The sequence below is a fragment of the Loxodonta africana genome, chromosome 22, assembly GCF_030014295.1.
Source record: "Loxodonta africana isolate mLoxAfr1 chromosome 22, mLoxAfr1.hap2, whole genome shotgun sequence".
Lineage (NCBI taxonomy): Eukaryota > Metazoa > Chordata > Mammalia > Proboscidea > Elephantidae > Loxodonta > Loxodonta africana.
In genome coordinates this window covers 3188979-3207917 of record NC_087363.1, presented here as the reverse complement: position 1 = coordinate 3207917, position 18939 = coordinate 3188979, and the positions used below count along the sequence as shown (strand labels likewise).

At 37.9% G+C, this 18939-nt stretch overlaps 1 protein-coding gene across 1 annotated transcript; it reads left to right on the top strand.

Moving 5' to 3' along the window:
* Nucleotides 1-13753: 13753 nt before the first annotated feature.
* Nucleotides 13754-14988, top strand: LOC111749401 (olfactory receptor 4C11-like). The gene has a single exon (XM_023542751.2). The coding sequence runs from the start codon at nt 13978-13980 to the stop codon at nt 14905-14907; it is 930 nt and encodes a 309-aa protein (XP_023398519.2). The 5' UTR covers nt 13754-13977; the 3' UTR covers nt 14908-14988.
* Nucleotides 14989-18939: the final 3951 nt, after the last annotated feature.

The window sequence follows — 18939 nt, the reverse complement described above, 5'->3', positions numbered from 1 at the left end:
TACACCTCTCTCTCCCTCCCCACCTTCGTAACCATCAGATGTTTTCTACTCTTTTTAAACATTTCCTTGAATTCTTATACTAGTGGTTTCATGTAATATTTGTCCTTTTGCAACTGACTAATTTCACCCTTCGTAATGCCTTCCAGATTCATCCATGTTATGAGGTGTTTCACAGATTCATCCCTGTTCTTTATCATTGCACATTATTCCATTGTGTGAATATACCATAATTTTTTTTATCCATTCATTCATCGATGGGCCCCTAGGTTGTTTCCATCTTTTTGCTGTTGTAAAAAAAAAAAAAGAAAAAGAACAGTGCTGCAATGAACAGGGGTGTGCATGTATCTGTTAGTGAGATGGCTCTTATTTCTATAGGGTATATTGCAAGGAGTGAGATAGCTGGATCCTATGGTACTTCTATTTCTAACTTTTAAGGAAGCGCCAAATCTATTTCCAAAGTGGTTGTACCATTTTACATTCCCACCAGCAGTGTGTATGTGTTCCGGTCTCTCCCCAACCTCTCCAACATTTATTGTTTTCTGTTTTTTGGAGTAACGCCAGCTTTGTTGAGGTGGGATGGCACCTCGTTGTAGTTTTGATTTGCATCTCTCTAGTGACTAATGACCGTGAGCATTTCCTCATGTATCTGTTATCTGCCTGAATGTCTTCTTTGGTGAAATGCCTGTTCATATCCTTTGCCCATTATTTTAATTGGATTATCTGTCTTTTGGTGGTTGAAGTTTTGCAATATGTTGTTGATTTTAGAGATTAGATACTGATCGAAGATGTCATAGCTAGAAATTTTATTTCCAGCCTGTAAGTTGTCTTTTTACTCTTTCGGTGAAGTCTTTGGATGAGCATAAATATTTGATTTTTAGAACTTCCCAGTTATTTAGTTTCTTCTCTGGTGTTTGTGCCTTGATAGTTATGTTCTTTATTCTGTTTATGCCATGTATTGGTGGCATGTGTAAAGAGCTGGAGATGAAAACCAAAAGGGAAGAACATGCTCAGTGTTTCTCAAGCTGAAAAAACTGAAGAAAAAATTCAAGCCTCGAGTTCCAATAGTGAAGGATTCCATGGGGAAAATATTAAACTGCGCAGGACCCACGAAAGAAGATGGAAGGAATACAGAGGGTCATTATACCGAAAAGAATTAATTCATGTTCAACCATTTCAAGAGGTGGCATATGATCAGGAACCTATGGTACTGAAGGAAGAAGTCCAAGCTGCTCTGAAGGCATTGGTGAAAAACAAGGTTCCAGGAATTGATGGAATATCAATTGAGATGTTTCAACAAACAGATACAGCGCTGGAGGTTCTCACTTGTCTATGCCAAGAAATCTGGAAGACAGATTCCTGGTCAACTGACTGGAAAAGATCCATATTTATGCCTATTCCCAAGGAAGGTAATCCAACCGAATGTGGAAATTACAGAAAAAGAGCATTAATATGACACTCAAGCAAAATTTTGCTGAAGATTATTCAAAAAGGGCTGCAGCAGTATATTGACAGGGAACTGCCAGAAATTCAGAAGAGGACGTGGAGCCAGGGATATCATATCTGATGTGAGATGGATCCTGGCTGAAAGCAGAGAATACGAGGAGGATGTTTACCTGTGTTTTATTGACTATGCAAAGGCATTCGACTGTGTGAATCACAACAAATTATGGATAACATTGTGAAGAATGGAAATTGTGGAACACTTAATTGTGTTCATGAGGAACTTTTACATAGATCAAGAGGCAGTTGTTCAGACAGAACAAGGGGATACTAATTGGTTTAAAGTCAGGAAAGGAGTGTGTGCCAGGGTTGTATTCCTTCACGATACCTATTCAATCTGTATGCTGAGCAAATAATACTGGAAGCTCGACTATATAAAGAAGAATGGGGCATCAGGATTGGAGGAGGAGACATTAACAACCTCCATTATATAGATGACACAACCTTGCTTGCTGAAAGTGAAAAGGACTTGAAGCACTTACTAATGAAGATCAAAGACCACAGCCTTCAGTATGGATTGCACCTCAACAGAAAGAAAACAAAAATCCTCACAGCTGGACCAATGAGCAACATCATGATAAACGGAAAAAAGATTGAGGTTGTTAAGGATTTCGTTTTACTTGGATCCACAATCAACAGCCATGGAAGCAGCAGTCAAGAAATCAAAAGACGCATTGCATTGGGCAAATCTGCTGCAAAGGACCTCTTTAAAGGGTTGGAGAGCAAAGATGTCACCTTGAACCCTAAGGTGCACCTGACCCAAGCCATGGTATTTTCAATCGCATCATATGCATGTGAAAGCTGGACAAAGAATAAGGAAGACCGAAGAAGAGTTGACTCCTTTGAATTGTGGTGCTGGTGAAGAATAGTGAATATACTCCCAAAAGAACGAACAAATCTCTCTTAGAAGATATACAACCAGAATGCTCCTGAGAAGCAAGGATGGCAAGACTGTGTTTTACCTGCTTTGGACATGGTGTCAGGAGGGATCAGTCCCTGGAGAAGGACATCATGCTTGGCAGAGTACAGGGTCAGTGGAAAAGAGAAAAACCCTCAACGAGGTGGATTGACACAGTGGCTGCAACAATGAGCTCAAGCATAACAACGATTGTAAAGGATGGCCCAGGACCCGGCAGTGTTTTGTTCTGTTGTACATAGGGTCGCTAAGAGTCGGAACCGACTCAATGGCACCTAACAGCAACAACGTTCCATGTATTAGGACTACTAACATTGTTCCTGTTTTTTTCTTCCATGATCTTTATTGGTTTGTATTTTTTATTTAGGCCTTTGATCCATTTTGGGTTAGTTTTTGTACACGGTGTGAGGTATGGGTCTTGTTTCCTTTTTTTGCAGATGGATATCCAGTTATGCCAGCACCATTTGTTAAAGAGACTGTCTTTTCCCCATTCAGTGGACTTTGCGCCTTTGTCAAATATCAGGTGCTCAGAGGTGGATGGATTTACATGTGGATTCTCAGATCTGTTCCATTGATCTATGTATCTGTTGTTGTACCAGTACCAGACTTTTTAACTACCCTGGCAGTATAAAAGTTTTTAAAATCCGGTAGTGTGAGACTTTCCATCTTGTTCTTCTTCAGTAATGCTTTACTTATCCAGAGACTCTTTCCTTTCCATATGAAGTTGGTGATTTCTTTCTCTATCTCATTAAAAAATGCCTTTGGAATTTCGATCAGGATTGCATTGTATCTGTAGATCAATTTTGGTAGAACTGACATTTTCATAAGTTTGAGTCTTCCTATTCATGAGCAAGGTACATTTTTCACTTATGTAGGTCTCTTTCAGTTTCTTGCAGTAGTGTCTTGTAGTTTGCTTTGTATAGGTCTTTTACGTCTCTGGTTAGATTTATTCCTAAGTATTTTATCTTCTTGGGGGCTCCTGTAAATGGTATTGATTTGGTGATTTCCTCTTCTATGTCATCTTTGTTGGTGTAGAGGAATCCAGCTGATTTTTGTATGTTTATCTTGTGTCTTAATAATTTGTTGAACTCTATTAGTTTGTGTAGTTTTCTTGTGGATTCTTTGGGGCTTTCTGTGCATAAGATCATAACATCTGCAAACAGGGATACTTTTACTTCTTCCTTATTAATTTGGATGCCCTTTATTTCTTTTTCTAGCCTAATTGCTCTGACTAGGACCTACAGCACAAGGTTGAACAAGAGTGGTAATAAAGGGCATCATTGTCTGATTTCCTTTCTTAAGGGGAATGCTTTCAGACTCCATTTAGGGTGATACTGGCTGTTGGCTTTGTATAGATGCTGTTTATTCTGTTGAGATATTTCCCTTCTATTCTTATTTTGCTTGGAGTTTTTATCACGAATGAGTGTTGGACTTTGTCAAATGCCTTTTCTGCATCAATTGATCATGTTGTTCCTGTCTTGTTGTATTTATGTGGTGGATTACCCTTTTATTTATTTATTTTTTTAATGTTGTACCATCCCTACATACCTGGCATGAATCCCACTTGGTCATGGTGAATTATTTTTTTGAATTCTGTTGGCTAGAATTTTGTTGAGGATATTTGTGTCTATGTTCATGAGGAATATTGGTCTGTAATTTTTTTTGTGCTGTCTTTATCTGGTTTTAGTATGAGGGTTATGCTGGCTTCATAGAATGAGTTTGAGAGTATTCCATCCTTTTCTATGCCCTGAAATACCTTTAGTAGTAGTAGTGTTAACTCTTCCCTGAAAGTTAGGTAGAATTCTCCAGTGAAGCTGTCAGAGCCAGGGCTTTTTTTTTTTTTCCTATTATTGGGAGTTTTTTAATTACCTTTTCATTTCATAGGTTTATTTAGTTGTTCTACCTCTGTTTGTGTTAGTTTAGGTAAGTGGTGTGTTTCTAGAAATTTGTTCACTTCCTCTAGGTTTTCAAATTTGTTAGAATACAATTTTTCACGGTATTGTTTTGATTCTTTTAATTTTAGTTGGATCTGTTGTGATACCACCAATCTCATTTCTTATTGGTCTCCTGTTTTTCTTTTGTCAGTTTGGCAGATGGTTTATTGATTTTGTTGATCTTTTCAAGGAACCATGTTTTGATCTTCTTAACTCTTCCAATCGTTTTTCTATTCAGCTTTTCATTTAGTTCTGCTCTAATTTTTATTATTTGCCTTCTTCTGGTGCCTGAGGGCTTCTTTTCTTGCTCTCTTTCTGTTTGAGTTGTAGGGATAATGTTTTGGTTTTGGCTCTTTCTTCTTTTTGGACGTGTGCATTTATTGTTATAAATTGACCTCTGAGCACTGCTTTTGATGTGTCCCAAAGGTTCTTGAAGGATGTGTTTTCATTCTCATTTGATTCTGTGAATTTCTTTATTTTGTCCGTAGTCCTTAATTTCTTCTATAAGCAAGTAGTTTTTGAGCAAGGTGTTGTTCATTTTCCTTGTGTTTTTTTTTTTTTTTTCTTTCTTTGCTTTTTCTGTTATGGATTTCTACTTCTATGGCTTTATGGTCAGAAAAAATATTTTGTAATATTTCAGTGCTCTGTACTCTGTTAAGGCTTGCGTCATGGCCTAATATGTGATCTATTCTGAAGAATGTTCCATGTGCATTGGAAAAGAAAGTATACTTGGCTGCTGTTGAGTGAAGCATTCTATATATGTCTATGAGGCCAAGTTGATTGATTGTGGCATTTAGATGTTCCGTGTCTTCATCGAGCTTCTTGCTGGATGTACTGTCTTTCACCAAAAAGTGGTATGTTGAAGTCTTCTACTGTTATTGTAGAACTGTCTCTTTTTTCAACGCTGTTGGAGTTTGTTTTCTTTATTTTGGAGCCCTGTTATTTAGTGCATAAATATTTATTATGGTTATGTCTTCCTGGTTTATTGACCCTTTAATCATAATATAGTGTCCTTACTTAACTTTTGTGGTGGATCTTACTTTAAAGTCTATTTTGTCATAGGTTAATATTGCCACTCCTCCTCTTTTATGATTGTTGTTTGCATGATATATTTTTTCTATCTTTGAGTTTTAGTTTGTTTGTGTCTTTAAGTCTAAGGCGTGTCTGTTGTAGGCAATGTATAGACGGATAGTGTTTTTTAATCCTTTCTGCCATGATCTGTCTCTTTTTTGGTGCATTTATTTCATTTACATTCAGCATAACTATTGGTAGGTATGAGTTTAGTGCTGTCATTTTCATGTCTTTTTTTGTGTGTTGCTGACAGTTTCTTTGTTCCACTTAATTTTCTGTGCAGACTCATTTTTCTTTATGCATTTTCTTTTTGTCTTTTTCATTGTTGTTGCTTTTTTATACTGAGTCTTTATATTTTTCTTGTTTTATTTTATTTATTTATTTTGATGTGTAGGATTGTTCCTATCCTTTGTTGTTACCTTAATATTTATCCCTGCTTTTCTAAGTTTAAATCAATCTTTCATATTTCGATATCTCCTTGACTTCCACTCCATATGAAAGATCTATGGTCACACTTTTTAGTTCCTCTTTTTTTTTTAATGTTGTCAGCTTTTACATATTGATTTCACTGCTTGCCTATTTTCAGTGTTTTAGCTTTGATTCATTTTTGTGACTTCCCAATATCAGTTGATATCTGGTTGCTCTTCACTGTGTTCAAGTCTTGGGTTGTTCTTTGATGTTATTGATTTTCTAATTGGAGGATTTCCTTTTCTATTTCTTATCACTTGGGTTTGTTTTTTACAAATTCCCTTAACTTCTGTTTATCTGGAAATGCACCAATTTTGCCATCATATTTGAGAGACAATTTTGCTGGATATATAATTCTTGGCTGGGAATTTTTTTTTCCTTCAAGGCTTTATGTATGTCTCCCCATTGTCTTCTTGCTTGCATGGTTCCTGCTGAGTAGTCAGAGCTTTGTCTTATTGATGCTCCTTTGTAGTTGACTTTTCATTTATCCCGAGCTGCTCTTAAAATTCTCCCTTTATTTTTGGTGTTGGCAGGTTTGATTGTAATATGTCATGGTGACTTTCTTTTGGGATCTACCTTGCGTGGGTTTCCATGAGATTATTTGATAGATATGTTCTAATCTTTCACAGTATCAGGGAATGTTTCTGCCAAGAAAACTTCAACAATTCTCTCTGTATTCTCTGTTATTTCCCACTGTTCTAGTACTCCACTCATAGATTATTCCTCTTAATAGAGTTCCACATCACTCTTAGGGTTCGTTCATTTATGTTAAATTCTTTTATCTGATTTTTCTTTAAATAAATTTCTGTCAAGTGCAGTCTCACTACTTCTGACTTCCATCGGCTCAATTCTGTTCTTATAACGTTCTATTGAGTTGTCTAATTCTGACATTCTCTTGTCAGTCTTTTGAATTTCTGTTTCCTGTCTCTCTACAGATTCTTATAGCCTGTTAAATTTGTCATTATGCTCTTCTCTAATCTTAAGTTCTTCTGTCGCTTTGTTTGTGCTCCTTGGCTTATTCTGAGTTTTGTCTGATCTTCGTCCTAATCTCTTGAGGAGTTCTGTATATTAGTCTCTTGAATTGTACCTTTGGTAATTCCAAGAAACTATCTTCATCTGGGAAGTTTCTGGATTCTTTGTGTTGGTGGCTTTCTGAAGCCATCATGGTCTGCCTCTTTCTGTGATTCGATGTTGACTGTTTTCTCTGAGCCATCAATAAGTTATAATAATTATATGTTTTATGTTTGCTTACTGTGTCCTAGCTTCTTGTTTTGTTTTGTTTTGATGTGCCCAAAGAGGCTGGTTCTGTGAGCTAGTTTTATTATTGGCAAATTTGAAGCTCTCACATCTGTCTCCAAATGGCTGAAGCTGTTACTAGGTATGAGATTCCAGTAGCCTGTTTACTGTTCTTGGGTGGATTCAGCTCAGTTGTCCAGGTTGTCACCACATGTGTGATGCAGGCTCTCACCTATGATTTTACACTGGCTGGAGTGATTGGATTAGGCATAGATATCTGGGTGCAATAGGGGGTCATGCAGTTGTCAAGTCAGTGGGTGACTGCTGCCCCTGAGTGCCTCTGTGGAAAGCGTGTCCCTGTTCCATAGGTTGTGTAGGTAGGTGGACTTTGCAGTCAGGATATGGTAACCCAATGCTGTTGGTTGTAAGGATTGAGAGTCACCACTTATTCTTGAACCCCTGTCATGGGTGGCTTGTTGGAGTAGGTGGAGTCACCACCACTCAGGCTGCTGATGTGGGTAGGTGAGGACCCTGCTTAATGGGCAAGGTGGGGTCAAATGTCACAAACCTGCCTCACCCTTTTATAGCAGATACAGATGAAGATAGGCTTCAGGTATATACCCTATTAAACTGTTCTAATGAGGCCTTACACTGTTGTAATTGGCCCACACTAGTCTATGCAGGGGTGAAAAGCATTCAAAGTCCATGGACCCCTTAAGCCTGAGCCTAGGCAAAGGGGCCGTGCCTGCCCCAAGTTTCTGGCTTAGGGGAGTTGGCAGATTCTTTTTTTCCTGTTTGTTAATTTGTTCCATCTCCAAAGCTAGGAAAATGGCTCGGGACACTCGATAAGTCCTATTTGAGGCCCAGGGAGCTCAGCAATCAGTGAAGCTGACCAGGACCCAGAGTACAGCAGGGAATGGTAGAGAGGTATGTTCCAATTTTTTTTTTTTTTTGATCCTTGCTGTAGGTTGAATGCTTGATAGACAATTGAACACCACTCTTTTTTGATGGTTGTGGAGTTTGAATCAGACTCTCCACCACTGGTCTCTCCCAATGTGGAAAACATATCCCAAGCACCACAGCTTATCTCACAGCTCATGCCAGCCAACCCAACCTATGGGGTGCTGATGCCAGCCAGGTCAGCTTTGGTAATTCCTTGATGCTTCTGAACCATTTCTCCCTCCCCTTTCTGCTCAATCTGATTTCTCAACTTTGTCTTTGATGTTCAAGGCTCCTAGATTGTCATATATATTTGAGTTACTTGTTTTTTGGGGGTCTTTATTGTAAGAGGGACCACAGGAAGTGTCTGATTTCTCTGCCATCTTGGCCCCGCCTCATCACAAAAATATTTTGCTGAATACAGAATCCATACATAAAATAGTAAATTCTACATACTTTCATTTATATTAAGCTCTAGGACAGGCAAAACTAATCTATGTGTGGGTCATAACAAATCGTGGATAACATTGCAGAGAATGGGAATTCTGGAACACTTAATTGTGCTCATGAAGAATCTGTACAAGAATCAAGAGGCAGTCATTCAAACACAACTAGGGGATACTACATGGTTTAAAGTCAAGAAATGTGGGTGTCAGGGTTGTATAATTTCACCATAGCTATTCAATCTGTATGCTGAGCAAATAACCTGAGAAGCTGGAGTATAAAAAGAAGAACAGGGCATCAGGATTGCAGGAAGACTCATTAACAACCTGCAATGTGCAGATAACACAACCTTGCTTGCTGAAAGTGAAAAGGACTTGAAGCACTTACAAATGAAGATCAAAGACCACAGTCTTCAGTATGGCTTGCACCTCAACGTAAAGAAAAGAAAAATCCTCACAACTGGACTAGTAAGCAAGATCATGATAAATGGAGAAAAGATTGATGTTGTCAAGGATTTCATTTTTATTTGGATCCACGATCAACTCCCACGGAAGCAGCAGTCGAGAAATCAAAAGGTGCATTGCATTGGGAATGTGGCTGCAAAAGACCTCTTTAAAGTGTTGAAAAGCAAAGATTTCACCTTGAGGACTCAGGTGTGACTGACCTAAGCCATAGTGTTTTCAATCACCTTATATGCATGCAAAAGCTAGATAAAGAATAAGGAAGACCTGAGAAGAATTGACACCTTTGAATTGTGGCATTGGCGAAGAATATTGAAAATACCATGGACTGCCAAAAGAGAGAACAAATCTGTCTTGGAGGAAGTGCAACCAGAATGCTCCTTAGAAGCAAGGATGGCGAGACTATATTTCACTTACTTTGAAAGTTATCAGGGGTATCAGTCCCTGGAGAAGGACATCATGCTTGGTAGAGTAGAGGGTGAGCAAAAAAGAGGAAGACCCTCAATGAGATGGATTGACACAGTGGCTGCTACAGTGGGCTCAAATATAGCAACAATTGTGAGGATGGCGCAGGATTGGACAGTGTTTTGTTCTGTTGTGCGTGGGGTTGCTATGAGTTGGAACCAACCAGACAGCACCTAACAACAACAAACTAGGGTTTTGAATTCCTTGAATGAAGACCACAGATGTAAAATGTCATTTTCATCACATCAAGATTACATAATATCAATATGACTTATCACTGATGATGTTAAATTTGATCACTGTCTGAGGCAATGTCTGTCAGATTTCTCTACAGTAAACTTATTCTTTTTCCCCTTTCTATTTTTTTTTTTTTATAACCTGACACTCCAAGATCTGCTTGGCGTGGCTGTGAAGACTCATGGAGTGGATGAAAGTGAAAGAAGAAGCTTTATTTAGTTGGCCAAGTAAAGGAGAACACCGGGACTCGGGTCGCCAAGGTGTCTCCCAAAACAATAGCCCAAGGGGTTTATGTGGATAAAGTAAATTGGGTCCGGGGTCCCCAGGAGCACCCCAGGCTGGGGCCAGCTTGCTGATTGGTTTGACGTGAGAGGGCATTTTTGGGGTGGTCCAGTATGCTATGCCTATTCAGCCTGAAAGGGGGGGCTCAAAGATGGCATTTTGCCCATGTCCAGAGTGTAGACTGGGTATGTTTTTGGCCTCTGACGTCAATAAGCCGTTTGAGGGGCAATGTCATTAGTATTGCACAGTTCAAGACTGCCTGAGCTGATCCAAGACTGGTATTAACTGGACTGGAGACCCCAGTCTCTTGTTTTCTTTAACTGAGACAGAAGAAGTATACCTAAATAAGGAGATACTCTAAAAGGATAGGTTAGTTCCTGTTTTGCCTAATAAAGGAATAGCTTCCACACTGGGAGTTAACTCTGTGTTACTGAAGAAGACATGCTCAGCCGCTTGGCACGGCCCCTTGTTTAATCAAGGTGGCTGATGTACTGCTGGTCTTATTTCCATATTGTACTCTTTGGAAGGAAGCCACTTTGCCGTCCACACATAAAAGTTAGAAAGCTATGCTCTATTTCTTTAAGGTTGTCATATCTGCACAAATCATTTGGAATTCTTATGTACAGGAAATTAAATTAGTTTTTTCTCCCCATTCAGTTGTGTATTCAGTTATGTGTATTTATATATATATATATATATATATATATATATATATCTCAGTATGGACTAATAGATATTTATTTTATACTTTGATGTATAGTCTAGTACTGTTGTATTTTGTTGATCACATTTTTAAAGTTTTGATCAATGGGAGCTCTTTCAATTGTATCCTGTGTTCATTTGGCATATCCTCACCATTCTTCGTGTGTGTTTGCATGGGTTTGTGTGTGTGTGTGTGCGCGCGCACGTGCGCCCGCGTGCACTCACACGGGCAAATGCGTGCTTGAGTACTTTCTTCCTCTCTGGCGCTGCAAGATGCCTCAATTCCTCTTGTACGTTCCTTGTCCCAGTCCTATAATCAGCAGCCATTTTCTGAGAAGTCCTGATTCTTTTTATCAAAGAATGTTATTACAGAGATCTGGGTAATAGATGACCACTTTCCTTTCTCTAGTAAAAAAGTGTCATTTATGACCAAAACTTGCACCTTTAATTTCAAAAATAGGTTACATTTTTCCCCATAATCTAAGAAGACAAATTGAGGAAAAGCTCTGTATCACACCTGGCTCAAGTTTCTTAATTAGGAGGAAATGGACACTTAGGGAATGATTTTCCCCAGACTTCTATATTTTGCACCATTCACGCTAAATGCCCCTCTAGGGAAGGCAAAAGGCAAGCATCTCCCAGTCAAAATCTTGTGTGAGGTTAGATTTCCAAGTGTGTGGAATGAAACTATCAGCAACTCAGATTGCCTTCTAATAGATGGGAACCTAAGCATCCTTTTGAGATCTAAGATAATTTTAGAAGCTTTTTTTTTTTCTAAAAAGCATGAGACTTCTAAATTATCCTGGGAAGAAAAGAAAGTAGCTGAGCATTTTCAACTCTGTGTAAAATCTGGTAACATTTTTATTTGATAGTAACATAGATGTCTTTAGTATTTTAAGAAAATCCATCTGTTTGTTGTGACTGCAGTAACACATAGAAGTCAATTGTGGAAGGATAGTTTAGAGACTTTTCTATGAGGGATTTACAATCTAAAGTGAGAAGGCAGAAATAAAATATGTGTATGGTATTCGAGCACTACAAGGTAAATGGTTTTGATAGATGAGGATGAGGAAGATAGCAAATAGAAATATTATATTTTGAGTGTTCCAGAAATGCTTCAAAACCAAAACTAAACCCAGTGCCATCGAGTCGATTCCAACTCATAGCGACTGTACAGGACAGAGTGGAATTGCCCTATAGAGTTTCCCAGGAGTGCCTGGCGGATTTGAACTGCGGACACTGGTTAGCAGCTGTAGCACTTAACTACTACGCCACCAACATTTATTTTGCTGTGGTTAGAGTAGGCTCCAGGCTTCGTATCTCCTCAGTGGCAACCAAGTGTAGACTAGTATGAGACATTATAGAATTTTACCTATGGAAACTCCTCCTTAATTCTTTCATTCCTTGTATACATATATATTTATTAAACACCTTCTTTTTTTTATTTCCTGAAATTCAGCAGTGAGAAGACAAAAATCCCTCTCCTTATGTTGCTTAGTTCTAGCGTGTCACTCGTATTGTATATCATTCTAATGGATACCAATTATGTGCCTTATGTGTGTAAGCCTGTCTGTAGGTAGGTAGGTAGGTAGACAGATAGATAGACAGATAGATGATAGATTAGATAGATCAAGATATCATAATTAGTTGATAGACATTACAAACACTTTTTCATTTCTGTGGTTAAGAGTTTGACTAACAGTACCTCTGGAAAACATCCAAGACTAAGAGCCTGCAGTTGCATGGCAGTGTGGTGAGGTATCATGTAGTTAAAGAGCACTGAGTTTCAGAACTGCCTCTGTAGCTGACTCATTGTTTACTCAAGTTCCTGGAATCCAGTGTAGCCCTAGAATATTGTGGTGCCTCCTGCATAAGTATGAAGGCCATCTGAGGGCTCAGTAACATGCAAATGCAAATAAGTTAATCAGATCATCTCCTTAGGTAAGATTTTTTAAATCTTTATTTTTTAATGCAACACATGATTACAGAATGTTTTTATGATTTCCAAAGGACACATCTCTAAAAGTAGATCTCTCTCCATCTCTGATGCCTAGAATGCAGGTTCCCTCTCCTGCATTCTAGATATTCTAGATATTATGATTGTCCTTGGTACTCTTCTCAGCACAATTTATTTGTATAAGCCTATGTATGTGTGATATAAATTATCCTGATTTTAATGGAAATATTACAGTCTAAGCATACGTTTATATTCCCTATTTTTCATTCTGCAATACATTTTAAAGACCGTTACATACATACTCGTCCTTTTTTTCTTTAAACTATGATTGTGTAAAAGGGCCAACTCTGGTTTATTAAGTTCTGATGAACATTTAAATTGTTTCCCATCTTTTGCTACCATGGAAAGTGACCCAGTGGTTTTCTTTGTGCGTGTGAGTAAGTATATCTGCAGAATAACAAAATTACTGGCTGATGTGGATGTGCACTTGTAATATCCTCTCTATGGGGGATCACCCCTTAAGAGATTGCACCCACTTTAACTCCTACCAAAAATGTGTGAGACTGATGGTTTTCCACACCTTTGCATGCACTGTATATACATTAACAAACGTTTATCAAAAAGGTCACATTGCTATCTGATAGGTGAAAATGATATCAAATTGCAGTTTTAATGGTGATGGATTTAATTGTGTATGGGCATCTTTTAATTTCTTTAGTTCTTTTGTTAAGTACAGGGTCTCTTTTATTGTTTAAGTTATTTTAATTTTTTGTCTATTATTTATTTGGAAGCCCTAGTGACATAGTGGTTAAGTTCTGTAGCTGCTAACCGCACTCCTTGGAAACTCTATGGGGCAGGTCTACTCTGTCCTATAGGATTGCTTTGAGTCAGAACTGACTTGGTGGCAATGGGCTTATTATTTATTTACATGTTCCTTACTACAAATTGATTTCTGAAATTTTTATGCAAAAATTTTCTCCATTTTTTCAGCACATTCCCTATAATATTGGCAGGTCCCTGATTAAAAAGTGAAGAAATACATTCAACTCAGGAAATTATTCACTTTTATCAAATCCCCAGCATTAAAGTGTATTGTGCCTGAAGACTTCTTTATTTTTTCATTATTTTCCTATTACACAGTCACATGCAATCAGGGAACTAGATTAAGTATTATGAATTCTATTTTATTTATATTCAGGAAAAATCATACAGAAAAATAAATGGTTACCCATTCATAAGTGCAAGTTTCGTGATCCAGCTTAGGTATTCAAGCTTCAAATGCAGTATTAGTTTTATAAAATTATTGCTTTTTTCCTTTCAGATAAACTATTTCTAACCTCTACTTTCCCCACATCTATTGAAACAATGCAGCAAAATAAGAGTGTAACTGAGTTCATACTGTTAGGATTGACACAGGATCCTCTGAGGCAGAAAATGGTGTTTATAATCTTCATTTTCTACATTGGAACTGTGGTGGGGAATTTGCTCATTATTGTGACCATCAAGTTCAGCCGGTCTCTTGGGAGTCCCGTGTACATCTTGCTATTTCATTTGTCCTTTGCTGATACCTGCTTTTCAACTTCCACAGCCCCTTGGCTAATTGTAGATGCTCTCTCTGCAGAGAAAGTCATATCCTGTAATGAGTGTATGACACAAGTCTTTGCAATGCATTTATTTGGACCCATGGAGATCTTTGTCCTCGTCCTCATGGCTGTTGATCACTATTTGGCCATCTGTAATCCCTTGCATTATCCGACCATCATGAGACCAGAGGTCTGCATTATCTTGATCATTCTTGCCTGGATAGCTGCTTTAATACATTCTATTATTCAGAATGTCCTGGTCTGGAAATTGCCCTTCTGTGGAAACAATTTAATTGATCATTATTGCTGTGATTTGCAGCCCTTTTTAAAACTTGCTTGCATGGACACTTATGTTAGTAACCTACTGGTAGTGTTCAATAGTGGGGCCACTTGCTCAATCAGTTTCTTCATTCTGATGATCTCATATATTGTCATCTTGTATTCTTTGCGAAACCACAGTGCAGAAGGGAGGAAAAAAGCCCTTTCCACTTGCACCTCCCACATCATTGTAGTTGTCTTATTCTTTGTTCCGTGTATATTCATATATATACATCCACAAACCACTTTCTCCATGGACAAGATGGTGGCAGTATTTTATACCATTGGAACACCCTTTCTCAACCCACTTATCTATACATTAAGGAATGCAGAAGTGAAAAATGCCATGAGAAAGTTATGGAGTATCAAAATTACCTCAGAAAGCAAAGGCTGAATTGGAGATTTGATTATCCAGTAATGGTTTGACTGAATTAGTACAGACATCAAATATGATAATGTGTGATTATTGTGTGAATAATATATAATCATATGTAAGGCTTTGTGTTGCTCTTTTTTTCCCAGTATACAAGCAAGATAAATGGTTAGCATCATCTTTTGTGTCATAGCTAGAGTGTCAGAATAAGTCAGATAATTATGGACCAAACTGACATCAGCCTGACCCAATCTTTTTCTGCGAGCGCAACTCTGACATTGCTGACCGTGGGCTAAACATCACGATTCTGAATTCAGTAGTTTGTGTTCTGATAAATAGATATTTATGTAATCGCAGCCATTCAGACTTGTGAGAATCCATAAATAGAGTGCAACTAATTCTCTGTGATCTTCCATTCTGTCTATAATTCATTTCCAATAAGGTGTCCTTCTTCTTTTGAACATCTCCAAGGAAAGGAACTCAGTGTACTGAGATATTGAGAAATCCATTCCATTTTATCCCTGGATTGTCTTTAGAAAGTCCATCTTTTTTAATCAAAGCCTTCTTTTTTTATTTACTGATTCTCCAAAGTAGTTTTTTCTCATTATTTTCTTGTGTTATTAAGATGCCACAGGATTTTTTTACATGCTGTTTTTAATTTAGCATTACAGTGGGGCTTGCCATATTCAGCTATTTATGGAATGTGGTTGGTGTGCAGAAGCTCAGCTACAGAACTTTGAAACTCTGAAAGTAGGAAAGTGAAATAATGTGTATCATCAGGATTAAATAAAAATAAACTGGAGATAGTATGCATTTTCTTAGACAGAAAGGCAGATAATTCGAAACTTAGTTAAAGCCAATTAATGATACAATATTATTTTGTTTAAAGATGTATTGTGTCAGGAAAATTACCATAGGCATTCAGAAAATTCACAGGAAACTTTTCCCCAGTTAGAGTAAGAAGAATCCACTACTGCAGCAGGAACAATAATTTGTAATAGAAGGCTGTGTAGATTCCCAGGTTAAAATTGCCAGCAAAATTTTGGTGCCCACGGTGGATAAAGCATTTTAACAGTAGCACCTCGGCTGTGTATGCTATGGGTTATGTCATAAACTTTGATATTCCTGCATATCAGTGTACTAAAACGTAATATAGTTTTACCATTACCAAGGTCCACTGCATTTTAATGTGGCTTTTAATTCTTTAGTCACACAAAACTTACCAATACTAACAATGCCCTCCTGTCAGAGGTTATTTTTAAGATAAATTTAATAAAATATTACTTGTTTCCTGTGTTCTCACTTCTTATTTTCAAAGACATTAAGAAGTTTGGAGACTAAACTAGTGTCCCCAAGTTAACTTTTCATGCATGAGGAGGGCCATGTATTTAACAGAGAATGGAAATGTCCTTGACAGTATTGAATTTTAGGTGATCCCTTTGATCCTGGAAAATAGCCATGGTTAACCCTCCCACCCCCAACGCACTTTCATGTTCTGGAAAACTGCCAAACATCCTTTACCATATGACTTAAATACAACTCAAGAGTGCACCTTCTTTACTTATGACAAGGCTAGACATACTCCCATATTTCCATTCTTTGCTTCATAAATGATTAGCTGAACAGCTTGTCCCATGGGCCAGTTGGAACAAGATGCTTGGTAACCAAACTTTGGCTAAGCATCTCTCCTTTCTCCAGGTCCCTGAACTTTGGCCCCTGCTCAACCTGAGCCAGCATACAACCCCTCATTAAGAGCCCATTGTAAAAATAGACTATCATTAGCATAAAGTTCCTTGACTTACTATCCAATTATGGTACGCTTTCATTCCATTTCCCCACCCTGGTTTTTTTTTTTTTTGTCTTGTTAATTCTCCCCTGTATAAAACAGAAACCCTATTTGTGAATATTATGTTCACAACATTTGCCCTATTGCAGTAGATTCTGGCTGTTTATTATAAAATGTAATACGGGGTTATTGTTATGGTTTGGATTGGGTCTCCACAAAATGTGTATCAATTTGGCTAGGCCATGATTCCCAGTATTGTGTGGTGGTCCACCATTTTGTAATCAGCTGTGATTATTCTATGTGTTGTAAGTCCTAACCTCTATGATGTTAATGAGGCAGAATTATAGGCATTTATGCTAATAAGGCAAGACTCAGTCTACAAGATTAGGTTATATATTAAGTCCATCTCTTTTGAGGTGTAAAAGAGAGAAGCCAGCAGAGAGGAGAGGGAAATTTTGCACTAAGAAAGAAGCCCCGGGAACAGAATGAGTTCTTTGGACTTGGAGTCTTTCCACTGAGCAGCTCCCGTACCAGGGAAAATTGATGACAAGCAGCTTCCCCCTAAGCCTACAGAGAGAGAAAGCATTCCCCTGGAGCTGATGCCCTAAATTTGGACTTTTATCCTGTGAAACAATAAATCTGTGTTTATTAAAGACATCCACTTATGGCATTTCTGTTATTGAAGCATTAGATAACTAAGACACTTGCTGTGTTGTCGTTTGGTACCATTGAGTCATTTTCAGCTATAGCCACCCCATGTGACAGAGTAGAACTGATGCATAGGATTTTCTTAGCTATAATTTTTATGGAAGCAGATCACCAGATCTTTCTCCCATTGATCTGCTGCGTAGGTTCGAACCACCAGCCTTTTTGTTAGCAGAGGTGCAGTGGTTGAGAGCTAAGGCTGCTAACCAAAAGTTTGGCAGTTCAAATACACCGGCCATTCCACACTGTCCTATAGGGTCGCTATGAGTCAGAATCGATTGAACATCAGCAGATTTGGTTTTTTGGTCTTAAGCTGCTTAACCATTTGCAGAACCAGGGCCCCTTACACTTATTATACCCATTAGGGATTGAGTTAATTCTGACTCATAGAGACCCAATAGAACAGAGTAGAACTGCCCTATGGGGTTTTCAAGGCTATAATCTTTACAGAAGCAGACAGCCCCATCTTTATTCCACAGAGCAGCTGGTGAGTTCAAATCACTGGCCTTTTGTTTAGCAGCCAAGTGCTTAACCACTGCACCACTGGGGTTCCTTACACTTATCATATGTCCCAACAATTTCATTCCTATTTTTCCAAGAAAAATAATATGTTCACAAAAAAACTTCTGCTATAATGTTCACAGCAGTTTTGTGTATAATATGCAAGTATCCATCAGTCAAAAAAATGAACTGTGGTTTGCTAATACAGATTAAAATATTCCTCAGTGATAAAAAAAAAGCATGAACTACTGATACTCACAACAGCATTGATAATTCCCAAAAATATTTTGCTGAGTAAAGAAGCCATATATAAAGGAGTAAATTCTACATACTTTCATTTATATTAAGTTTTAAAACAGGCAAAACTAAGCCATGGTGGGGAAAAAAAAATCAGAATAGCAGTTGGCTGTGAGATTTGATGGGGCGGAGATTATCTGGAAAGCAGCATAAGCAAAATGCCTAGGTTAATGGAAATTTATATATCCTGATACATATTTGAGTTACACAGTTTTATTCATTTGTAAATTTTGTGTTTGAAATTTTTCATAATTTTTGCAATAAACATTTTCATAATAAAATACATGAGAATACATGCAAAATAAAATTTTTGAACATATGATATCAGTTATTTTGTATGGCAACACCCTCTTCAATCAAATATATTCCACAGAGCAATATTAAAAATTGTTCTTGTCATACCTCTCCATTCTTGGATCTGAAAACTCTGATATCTTATACTGGATGACCAGGATATACCTTGCTCTTTCTCCCAGACTAAAACTTGGGAGCCAGGGGTGACTAGGGTGGTATATACAGCTGGCCTCCACACATGTGAAACAATTAGGAGTCATATCCCCAGATAAGGGCAAGACTGGCACCTGGCTATTATGTACTGTGCAACCAAGGGGACTTGTTGCCTAGATACCAGGCAATATAACTAGAAAAACAGAGATAAACCAGATCACAAATTTAAAGGGAAGACAAAAAGAATGGATTTAAGGAGAAAGTTCTATCAGAGGAACCAAGTAAGACAGCTAATGTGAGTTCAAGATTTAGAGCCT